Raw genomic sequence first — 12,623 nt, forward strand, 5'->3', positions numbered from 1 at the left:
CAGTTTGTCCGATGATTATATGATATAAAATATTTTTAAAATTTTTAAAGTAAAATAAGTTTTTAAAACTTCATATTTATTACAAATATTATACAATATTATTTATGAACATTTATAAAACTAATTGATTCTAAGTTAACTTAATTAAACTATAATAAAATTGTTAATTATACATAATTCACTAAAAGTTAATTAAATTACTTATAAAAAATAGTTTTAATATTAAATCAATTATTATGTTTTTATGTTTATTTTTAATTGATTTTATAGATTATTTTAAAAATAATGACTATTTAATTTTTAGACTACTATATAATACAGTATTACTATTATACATCAACTAAATTATAAAAATAAATTTTTTACTCATATGTTTTAATTTTCAGAAAAATATAATAAATCACTTTAATTTTTAATATATTGTTTTATATATATATATATATATATATATATAATTTAAATCCGGACAAAACTGATTACAATTTAAATAATTCATAGTTTATAAGTAATATTTATATTTTATATGTTATGTTATAAAAAAATATAATCAGTTTAATATATTATGCAACTCATAAAATGTTACTTTTTTAAGCGCAATTTAGTAAACTAAAAGTTATACATTATTTTTATATATACAGTAATTATTATTTTAGCAATTAATAATAACTATTTTATAATATATTTAAGTAATTATTAGTAATTATAATTTCCAAATTATAAGACAATTGTTTTTTTTTAAAGTATTAATATATAATATTTGTGTTTATATTATTAAATATTATCCTTTTATAAACTCAAAAATAATCATTGCTCCTAATGCACAATATGACACAATAAGTGCTATATTTACAAATCGACCTTGTTCATTTCCATTATTATTATTTCTATGATTTTCCCGTTCCCGTTCCTGTTCCTGTTCCTGTTCCTGTTCCTGTTCCTGTTCCTGTTCCTGTTCCTGTTCCTGTTCCTGTTCCTGTTCCTGTTCCTGTTCCTGTTCCTGTTCCTGTTCCTGTTCCTGTTCCTGTTCCTGTTCCTGTTCCTGTTCCTGTTCCTGTTCCTGTTCCTGTTCCTGTTCCTGTTCCTGTTCCTGTTCCTGTTCCTGTTCCTGTTCCTGTTCCTGTTCCCGTTCCTTTTCCCGTTCCCTTTCCCGTTCCCTTGCCATTGACCTTGCCCGTTCCCTATCTTTTGCCCGTTCCCTTGCCATTGCCATTGCCCTTGTCCGTTCCCGTTCCTTTTCCCGTTCCCGTTCCCTTGCCATTGACCTTGCCCGTTCCCTATCTTTTGCCCGTTCCCGTTCCCTTGCCATTGTCATTGCCATTGCCCTTGTTCGTTCCCGTTCCCGTTCCCGTTCCCGTTCCCGTTCCCGTTCCCGTTCCCGTTCCCGTTCCCGTTCCCGTTCCCGTTCCCGTTCCCGTTCCCGTTCCCGTTCCCGTTCCCGTTCCCGTTCCCGTTCCCGTTCCCGTTTCTGTTCCTGTTCCCGTTCAATACCATCAATATTATTATCAAAACTACAATCAGTTTCCGGATGATACGATTTTAGGCATATCGTACAAAATGTTTGATCACATTTCCAACAGTTTCCAGCCATTGATTGTTCAATATTGTCGACAACTATCTCAGCCGTACAGTCAGTATTTGGACAGTAATACTGAAATAAATACAAAATTATTGACAAAAAAATAACTTTAGATAACATATAAAAATATTAATTATTATTTATTTACCGTATTATCAGTATTATCCATATTACTAATGTCAACCAAAATCATAAGTTGATTGTATTGATTGTACAACTCTACGCCCACAATATCCTTCACCAGTTGTCTAGTGGCCACCATTGAACAGTTGATTTTAGGACATACCAGTGGTTCAATACAATTATTATTGATGGCATTGGTCATCAATTGGTGTATACAGTCCCGACAATACAGGTGCTGATGACAACCATAATCAACGGCACAATCATTAGGATATCTATTGTTACATAATTTGCATCGAAAATGTGTTGAATTAGTTTTGTTGTGAACACTATCATCATCTAAGATATAAAAAAATATATATTTATATATATATATATACTGTATATATACTATAATATAAGTGCTAAATATTTTTAATTATATAAAATAAATAATAATAAAAAAAATAATTCATAAATTTATTAAAAATTTAATTATTTTACCTAGATCAACACTACTTATAGCAATTATTTCATCAAGTTGTGCTTGTTCATCTAAATAATATAATAAATTTTTTGTTTTAAATAAAAAATTTTCATTACTTATTATTATTAGTATTAATTTTTCATGTATAACATTTATAAATAAAATTGATAAAATTAAAATTAATATTACCATCATCATTATCATTATTGTTAAATTGTTTTTCTATTATTTCATTTGCCTGTTGTTCATAATATTCAGGATTCCGGTTCAACAATACATTGGGATTATTTGGATCCCGGGCTGATTCAATTAATTTATTCACTAATTGTTTAAATTGTTTATTTTTACTAGATTTTAAACTGGTAAAAAAATAATAATAATATTATTATTATTTATTTATATTCTAGTTAAATATTTTTAACACTTATATTAGAAACTATATATATATATAACTATATTTTACCTTAATTGATTTTTGCTTTTTCTTAACTTATCATCATTGATCTCACTTTTAATTAATTTTATCAAGGTAATTCTGTCTAAATTTAAATGTGAATATTCGGCCATTTTTTTGTCAATTATTTTACGCTCTTTTGAAACATTTATTTTTGATTTATCTGCTATTTATATATAAAAATTAACAAAAAACAATAAATCAAAACTAAATTATTAAATCAAAAATTTTGTATTACTATCAGTAACTTATTTATATATATATATATATATAATTATGAAATTATATTAAACTTATTAAAATTTATATCATAGATACTATTTATATCATACAAGTTTTCATGTTGATTATATATATATATATATACTAGCTTAATTTTGTTGATTTGCTAATATACAGTTTATTTTATTCATTAAGTATATTATGGAAAATAATATAAATAATTATTATTATGGTTTAATTATATATATTAAGTTGAATTTTTGTTATTTAAATTTATAAACTTACTCAATGTTTTCAAATCATTGTCATTATTAATGTTATTATTATCAATAGTATTATTGTTTTGATTTTGGTTGACTGTTTTATTTTGTTTGGGTATAGCACCTTAATTTTTAAACAAAACAAAAAATATTTAACAAAATACAATAAAAAAATTATTATTACATTAGATTTTACCTTTAGATTTATGGACGCTATTTTTAGATATGTCCGAAACGACATTTTTATTTGCATCTATATTTAAATATATAAATTGATCAAATAAGAAATGTTATATATATGATAATTTAAAATAAATAAAATAATATGTTTTAGCACTATATATTTTATTAATATAATATTTATTGTCATATTTTAATATTTTACTAACTATTTTAGCTATCATTTTAAAAAATATTAGAAAATAAAACAAAATTCTATATTAAATTAACATATTATTTTGATATATGAGTAAAATTTTAATTATAATAATAAAAAATATTAGTAATAAATTTTTTACTTGATTTATTTTCCTGATTATCATTGTTACTAGTTGATGGGCATATTTGTTGGTAAATATTTTTTAGTAGGATAAATATTTAAAAAAAACATATTTTAATATTGATTATAAATAATTGATATATTAAAAATTACTTATTTTTTATCTTACTTATTATCACCGATGTTTGCCAGATCATCTACTTTTATAAAAAAAATACAACTAATTAATACAATAATTATGTATTTAAATTATAGTATATATTATATATATATTTAATTTTATATTTTATTAAAAAATTTTTTTGTTTATTAACAACTAACTTTTTATTTCCATTGCAACCAAAAATATTTTAACTTATTGCATTACTATTGAAAATAATTTTTTTTTGGAGACTGATTTTTATCAACAATTTTATTTGCACGTAAACACAGTAATTGATAAAATAATATTAAAATTGATATCAAAATATATTTTATTCCGTATATATTTATACATTTTACTTACTTATTAAACATTTTAAATACTGTATATTATAAATGTTAATTTTTATTTTATTTAATTTTATTCAATTTATGTTACTAACTTTATTTTATGTTGTTGTAATATAGCAGTTAATTTAAAATAAATAAAAAAATGTTGCAATAGATATATTTTATAAATATTATATTTATTGCAACATTATAATATTTAGCTAACATTTAAAGATATTATAAATAAACAAAGTTATTTATTAAATTAAAATATTATTTAAATATATAAAAAAATTTAATTTTAAAATTAAATAACAAAATAAAAATAAAATTAATAAAAATTTTACTTGATCTATTTGCCCGTTGATCATTGTTATTAGTTTTTGGCATATTTGTTGCTAAAAATTTTTTTGCTAGATAAATTTAAAAAACATTAACTATAAATAATTAACAAATTAAAAAATAACTTAAAAAATTATCTTATTTATTATCAATAATGTTGTTTGCTAGATCATCTAATTTTTTTTTGAAAAAAACACAATTAACAAAAAAACACGTGTATTTAAATTATAGTATATTATATATTTATTATTTAAATAAAAATATTAAATATTTAAATTATATATTAATTAAATAAACCTTAAAAATTATCATTTAAATTTTCAGCCATTTTTTGAGTGAATAAAATAAATACAAATATATTTTTATAAAAAAATTTTTATATTAACAACTAACTTTTGTATTTTTGCATTGCAACTAAAATATTTAATTTATTGCATTATTATAAAAATAACCTGATTTTAGATACTAAAATTTTTTTATCAACATTTTTATTAGCACGTAGACAGTAATTGATAATATTTTTATTTATATTATAAATATTTTTTTTTATTTAGGTTTATGTTTATGATGAAAAATTTTTCAAATTATATATTTAATAAATGTATAAATTTGTATAATTTCATATATATATAATAAATGTATAAAGTTGTATTATTTTATATATTTATTATCTATTATTTTATGATATTTTTATTAATAATACAAAACAGGATATGAAAATATTGCAAATTAATTATGTTTAAATAAAATATTTAAAAAAAACAATTATAACTGTTATTTTATTTAGAAAATCAATAAGTTATTCATTATAATCATTATTAGCTTTTGTTTTCACATAATTTATAAATATATTTATTAAAAATACAAAAATATTTATAAATTATTAATTTTAATTAAATATAATTAAATTAAATAGTTTATAGATTGCAATAAACAACTGTAATTATATTCAATGTTATTTAATTTATAGAAAATAATAATTTCGAAATATCAAAATAGTATTTATTAATTATTATCATTATTTATTAAATAATTTTATTTATTAAATATTATTATTATAATATTATGCGCAATTAATTTAATAAAGTTATTTTTTAACACCAATCTTTAAATTAATATAACTAATTTACATAAATCGGGTCTATTGTATCAAATTACACTTTTTTTAAAATTATTTATGGTTAAAAAAACTTTTGTTAACTAAGATTGTTATTTTTAAAATTAAAAAAAAATAATACTTAATTTAGAAAAAGTTTCTATAATAATATATAATAGTTACAAAATATTTAATGTTAATTAATTAATTATAATAATAAATTTTTATTAATTATTAAAATATATGTTATGATCAAATTTATGCTTTTTATAATTTTTAATTATTCATATTATTATTATTATTACCGTTATTTTGATGTTTTTTTGTTGATCATATTGTTTTACAATATAAATAGCATCTGATTTTTTTTACGGTATATAAGTCGAACATAGTTTACATTTTATAGACAAAACAGTAATTAAAATTATATATAAATTATTAAATAAACGTTTATTTTTTAACTATTAAATACAAGCAGTCATTAAGTTTAAACTTTTTTTTATATATATGAAATTTAATTAGTATTACTATTATTTTTAATTGAGTATTATGTTTGTTAGTTATGACTAAAAAATAGATAATAGTTAATAATATTTTTTTTAAATTCAAAAAATTTGTGTTTTTTCAATAAAACATTGTTTTCGATAAAATAAGTGAATTTTATAGTAAAAAGATTTAAATAAAAAAAATAAATGCATTTATTTACAATAATTTTTCACAATCTGTATAAAATTTATTGTTATTTATAAACTATATTTAAACTATTAAATTATAAAAAAAAATTTTTTATCTATTATTATATTATAAATTTATTTTTATTAACTGTATATAACTATATATTATTACATCAAACATTTAAATCAATAACAATTAATTTTAATTAAGTATTTAGCATTTAAACAAAAATATTAATAAGTAAGTATTAATTTGTTGGTAATTAAAAAAATTATTAATAATTATTATATATATAATAATTTATTGAATAATATTATACATATAATAATTATAATAATAATAATAATAAAATATAAAATAAACTAAAACTTATTTACTTAAAGTTTGTTCAATTTGTTCCATAAATTCATCCAAATGTTTATCAAAAACAATAAGATATTGATATTTTTCAGGTAACTGAGCTCTACCACCAGCACCGGGTGGCGACAATCTATTCAATTGTTCATCCAATGCCTCATCAAAAGCCAGACCCAATTCCCTGTATAGTTCGCAAAGCATACGACCAAAATTAGGCCTCAATTCACTGGTCAGTTCATTGCCCAATGAGACAGACAATTGTTGAAACATTGATCCCATAGTATTATTCTTACGATAGATAGACTGATTCGGCCGATTATGGCCACTGATTCGCGGTTCAAATACCTGTTTGATATTTGAGTTAAGTTTTTCTAACAGTTTGGCAACTGTTGTCAAATTGATGGCAAATTTATCGCTAACAGCTTTACGTAGACTATGTTCAAGCAGTACTACATCGTCGTATAATACGGTAACCACTTTACCGACATCCTGGCCAATGGCATAGTCCAGATCGTCGATGGGATCGGCGGCTAAATCGTTGAAAAATTGACGCAAATCTGTACCCAATTCATCCAATTGTTGCTGAAACTCGTCGGCCATTTGGTTTAAGCCATTTTGTTTGAATATACTGACAAAATCAAACTTGACATCCATTGTAGATACCGGTCCTACTGTTTGTTTGTTTGTATTCAATAGTTTTTTTCAAATAATAATAATTAGTAAATAATAATTAAAAATATTATTTTTTCAATTAATACTTACAATAGATAAGTCCCATTAGGACTAATGTTGTTAACAGTATATTGTTTATTGATTTCATTGTTTAATTAATAAGTTTTAATTAGTAAATTTACTAACAGTAACTTATTTAATATTTTTTTATGTTTGTAACAATAATAATATCAATAATAATAATATTATTATAAATTATTATTAAAATATATTTTAAATGTGAAAATACTTTTTTTTTGGTTGCTTTTATACAATTTTATTAGACTATTAATTCAATACTTAATTTGATTATTTATGATGTTTAATAATTATAGTGTGATTTATTGAAATATTTTATTTTTTAAAGAAAAATTTAATACAGTATTGTTTGAATTTTTTTGTTAATTATTTGTTGTTTTTTATTGGTGATAAAACTGAACATTAAATTGCCTAAACTGTTAAATAAATTTTATTAATGATTTTTTCAAAATACAAACTATTTAAGACATTTTTATTACTGTATTTACGTAATCATTGCGCAGATTAAATGATTTATTACATTGTTTATTTTACAAAAAAAATTATTTATAGAAAAATCATACTAATAAACAATTAATTTAATATTTTTATTATAATAATTATTGTTTATTTTAATAAATAAACTTAAACAATGTGCAAATATATTAGCTAATGTTAGTAATTTTTTTTTAAATTATTGGTTACCAAATTTATCTAATTAATAAATCTATTTTTAAATTTACAATTAATAGACATTAAATAATGATAATAATTTTTAAAGTACTATAAAGTATACTATAAAGTCTAATATAATAATTACTAATATTATTATTTTTTGATGATATATTTCACATATTTAATTCAACTAATAGGCATATTTTTTTAGTAAATTTTTATAATAATAATACCCTGTAGTGTTTAATACAGTATATTGATTGATATTATTTAATTTTTTTTAACTAACTGGTACTATTTTTTATGATTTTTTACCATGAAAATTTGTTTTTATTTTTTTCAATAATTACCGATAATAATCTATAATTACTATTTTATCTTATGTTTTAATTATTTGCTATTTATACAAGTGAAAGATTTTTTAAAAATTTTTCTTAAATTATTCAATAATAATATAAATAATTATAATAATACAATTTACAAAATATCATTATAATGTGTGCAAAATTTTTATTATTCAATATTATTTTATATTTATCATATTGTGTTAAAAAAAATTTGATGATAATTTTGTAAAAGAAATTTAATTAACGTTATCCTATTAATTAAAAATAAAATATTTAAGTTTAAATTTGCGTTTTATATATTGATATAAATGTATGAAACTTAATGTCTTAAATTACTTTATATAAAAAATTATTTCATGTTAATAGTGTATGCAATCTACAAAAAAATATATAAATATGTTATATAAAAAATAACAACAAATAAAACAACAAATAACAATAAATATTTTGTATTAATTATATTTGAACATGTATTAATTAACTAAACAATTTAAATAAACAATTTATTGAAACAAGAAATTAATTAATTATTTTAACTAAAATTAATTTACAATTTTTGTATAAATACTGTAGTTATAACTATTGTATACTAATAATTATAATAATAATTATTATTTTTATTTTATTAATGCATATTTTATTAGAAAATATATGAAATCGATGGCTGCATAGAAAATTTAAAATAAATTAAAAACAGCAAAAAAAATACATTTTGTAATAATTAAATTTGAACATTTATTAATTAACTAAAAAAATTTTTATAAAATAAAGTACAGTAGGCTAAAACTGTTATTTAATTTTTTTAATTAATTAAATTTTTTTATTACTTAATATTTAAGACATTTATTTTATTGACGTAAGCATCGATCAAATTAAATGTTATTAGTTATTAAGTTTTACCGATAATAATCAATAATTACTATTTTATCTAATGTTTCGCATATTATTTGCTATTAATACAAGTGAAAGATTTTAAAAAAAATCTTTTTATTTAATTATTCAATAATAATATAAATAATTACAATAATTATAAGCAAAATGCTATTTACAAAATATCGTTATAATGTGTACTAAATTTTTATTATTCAATATTATTTTAAATTTATCATATTGTGATAAAAATTTGATGATAATTTTTTTTAAAGATCCTATTAACCTATTAATCCTATTATTAAAAATTAAAATAATTTTATAATTTTTCGCAATCTATATAATGTTATATATTGTTATTTTAATTATTAAATAATAAATTTAAAAAAACAATTTTACTTATTATCTACTATTATATTATATTTTTTTATTATTTGCATATAAATATTTATAATCTCTTGTTTTATAATTATTTAAAATATATTTTTTTTAAAAAATTAGCACAACAGTTATATATAAATACTAATACTAAAAAAAAGTGTTTAATATTTAAGTTTACCGGTAATGTTATTATACAAATTTTATATATTGATTAGATAAATGCATGAAACTTAATGGCTAAAATTACTTTATTTAAAAATTATTTCATGTTAATAGTGTATGCAATCTATGGATGTATAGAAAATAACAACAAAAAATATTTTGTATTAATTAACTAAACAATTTAAATAGACAATTTATAGAAACATGAAATTAAATTAATTATTTTAACTAAAACTAGTTTACAATTTTTTTATAGATAGTTATAACTATTGTATACTAATACTACTACTACTAATAATACTTATTTATAATAATATTTATTATAATAATTATTTTTATTAGTATTAATGCATATTTTATACAAAATATATACAATCAACTACTATATAAAAAAATAAATTATAAACATTTTGTAATAATTAAATTTAAACATTTATTAATTATCTAAAATAAAGTACAATATAATAATTTACAATTATATTAATAACAATTATTATAGTTATTGAATAATATTTTAAGATATAATAACAGACAATTCAATTTCATAATCAACTAAATTAATTTGTTAAATGTTTGTTGAATTTGTCCAAACAATTGATCCCATTGTTTATCAAAATCAATGAGATATCGATATTTTTCGGGTAACTTATCTCTACCGCCTAATCTGTTCAACTGGTCATCTATGGCCTCATCAAAACCGATGCCCACTTCCCGATATAATTCATTGAGAAATCGGCTAAAATTATGCTCCAATTCCTTGGTTAGCTCACTGCCCATTGAAGCGGCCAATAATTTAATTACTTTTGACAAACTATTGTGACCATAGAGTGACTGATTCGGCCGATTTTGGCCACTGATTCTCTGATCAAATGACTGTTTAATAGTATCCTTAAGTTTTTCTAACAGTTTGACAACAATGTTCAAACTGTCGGCTAACTCATCGCTAACAGCTTTACGTAGATTTTGTTCAAACAGTATGAGATCGTCATGTAATACGGTTATCATAATATCGACATCCTGGCCAATGGCATAGTCCAGATCATCGATGGGATCGGCGGCTAAATCGTTGAAAAATTGACGCAAATCTGCGCCCAATTCATCCAATTGTTGCTGAAACTCGTCGGCCATTTGGTTTAGACCATTACGTTTGAATATACTGACCAAATCAAACTTGACATCTATAGTAGATACCGGTCCTACTGTTTGTTTGTTTGTTTGTATTCAATAGTTTATCAAATAATAATAATTAGTAAATAATAATTTTAAAAAAATATTTTTTAAAAATTAATACATACAATAGATAAGTCCCATTATGACTAGTGTTGTTAACAGTAAACTGTTTATTAATTTCATTGTTTTATAATAAGTTTTAATTATTAATTTTTATTAATAATAACTTATTTAATTTAGTAATAGTAATAATAATGTAATAATTATTATTAAAATATATTTTAAATGTTAAGATATATTTTTTTCGGTAGCTTTTATACAATTTTATTTGCCTATCAATTAAATACTTAACTATTTATATATTATTTATGATGTTTAACAATAATAATAATTATAGACGTGTCAATTTATGAAATATTTTGATTAACTATTTTAATATTTAAATTTAATATTGTTTGAATTTTTTTTTTGTAATAATTGTTTACGTCATTTAAAAATGTTTTTTTATTATTACTGATAAAACTGACACTATATGACAAAAAAAACTGTTAATTAATTTTTTATTAATTAGTTTTTAAGACATTTATTTTATTGACGTAAGCATTTAAATGTCTTAATACAGTATTTATTTATATTGAAAAAACTAATTGTTTTTACACATGAAAACTAGCAGAGGATGAAAAAAATAACAACAAAATAACATAAAAGAAACAAAAATTTAATTAATTAATTAATTTTATAAATAAATAATTGAAATTAAATCTAAAAATAAACTAATAAATAATTAATTGAATATTTTTGTTTTAATAGATTATTAAAAATATAGGGTTAACAATTAAGTAATTATTATAAATAATAATTAATACACATTAAAGAACACAAAATTAAATTATTTTTTTATAATAAATTATAGATAAGTAATATTAAGATTATATATAATAATTAAGTATCTATTACAATTACTATTTAAAACATTTTAATAATAGTAATTATATAAACTAAAATATATAGATAAATGCTAAAATGTTATATTACTAACTATTTTACTATTTAAATATATATATATATAAATTTATATATGTATTATATGTTATTTATATATATATAAATATAATGTTTATGATTTATAATATATTTTTTGTAAAAAAATATTTAATAAAATAATTAATTTATACTATAATATAATAATTAATTTATACTATAATATAATAATTAATTTATTCTATAATATAATCATTTATTTAAATGTTATAAAATTTTATTTTTTAAAGTTATTTTGTTGTATTTTTTAAAAAAATATCACATTTTATTTACTAATACAAGTTAAAAATATTTATTTAATTATATTTTATTAAATATTTATATAACATATTAAAGTGCTAGAAAATTTAAAACATTTAAAGAAATTAAAAAATATATTACCATTATATAAGTAAAAACTTATAATAAAGTTTATAATAGCTTTAGTATTATATCTTAATAATATTGTGCTATTAAATAATAAGCTAGTTTAGTAAATTAATTTATTTTATAAAAAAAATAAATATTTATCAATTTTGATTTATTATAAAATCTGTTTCTATATACAAAACAGTACCACCTGTACAATATATACAGTATTAATTAAATTTAAATATTAATATAATTTTTTATCTTATTTTTTTATACTTATTTTATCTACATTTACTAATTATATAACATATATAATATATCATTATAATAAAACTTGTTTTTTAATATAGCTGTAG

At 18.8% G+C, this 12,623-nt stretch overlaps 2 protein-coding genes across 2 annotated transcripts; both read right to left on the bottom strand.

Annotated features, from left to right (window-relative positions):
* Positions 1-778: 778 nt before the first annotated feature.
* Positions 779-4,823, bottom strand: LOC128951522 (putative mediator of RNA polymerase II transcription subunit 26). The gene is made up of 11 exons (XM_054296770.1): positions 4,711-4,823; positions 4,419-4,484; positions 3,770-3,797; positions 3,620-3,648; positions 3,298-3,354; positions 3,127-3,225; positions 2,629-2,785; positions 2,355-2,524; positions 2,183-2,233; positions 1,725-2,038; positions 779-1,648 (listed from the first exon to the last, which is right to left on the bottom strand). The coding sequence occupies exons 2-11, from the start codon at positions 4,459-4,461 to the stop codon at positions 779-781; spliced, it is 1,818 nt and encodes a 605-aa protein (XP_054152745.1). The 5' UTR covers positions 4,462-4,484; positions 4,711-4,823.
* Positions 4,824-10,257: 5,434 nt separating this feature from the next.
* LOC128951523 (uncharacterized) lies at positions 10,258-11,056 on the bottom strand. The gene is made up of 2 exons (XM_054296771.1): positions 11,001-11,056; positions 10,258-10,904 (listed from the first exon to the last, which is right to left on the bottom strand). The coding sequence occupies exons 1-2, from the start codon at positions 11,014-11,016 to the stop codon at positions 10,258-10,260; spliced, it is 663 nt and encodes a 220-aa protein (XP_054152746.1). The 5' UTR covers positions 11,017-11,056.
* Between the last annotated feature and the right edge of the window lie 1,567 nt (positions 11,057-12,623).

This window comes from Oppia nitens, unplaced genomic scaffold (assembly GCF_028296485.1).
Source record: "Oppia nitens isolate AA-2021 unplaced genomic scaffold, nextdenovo-longstitch-racon4-pilon3 scaffold1_pilon_pilon_pilon, whole genome shotgun sequence".
Classification (NCBI taxonomy): Eukaryota; Metazoa; Arthropoda; class Arachnida; order Sarcoptiformes; family Oppiidae; genus Oppia; species Oppia nitens.

Bases quoted from the DNA above. Each gene is read 5' to 3' on its own strand.
- LOC128951522 (XM_054296770.1), bottom strand. From the start codon at position 4,461: ATGCCAAAAACTAATAACAATGATCAACGGGCAAATAGATCAA. The intron at 2,786-3,126 runs GTAAGTTTATAA...ATATATAAATAG, and splicing joins CAATGATTTGAAAACATTGA to CAGATAAATCAAAAATAAAT. The intron at 2,234-2,354 runs GTAATATTAATT...TATATTATTTAG, and splicing joins CAATAATGATAATGATGATG to ATGAACAAGCACAACTTGAT.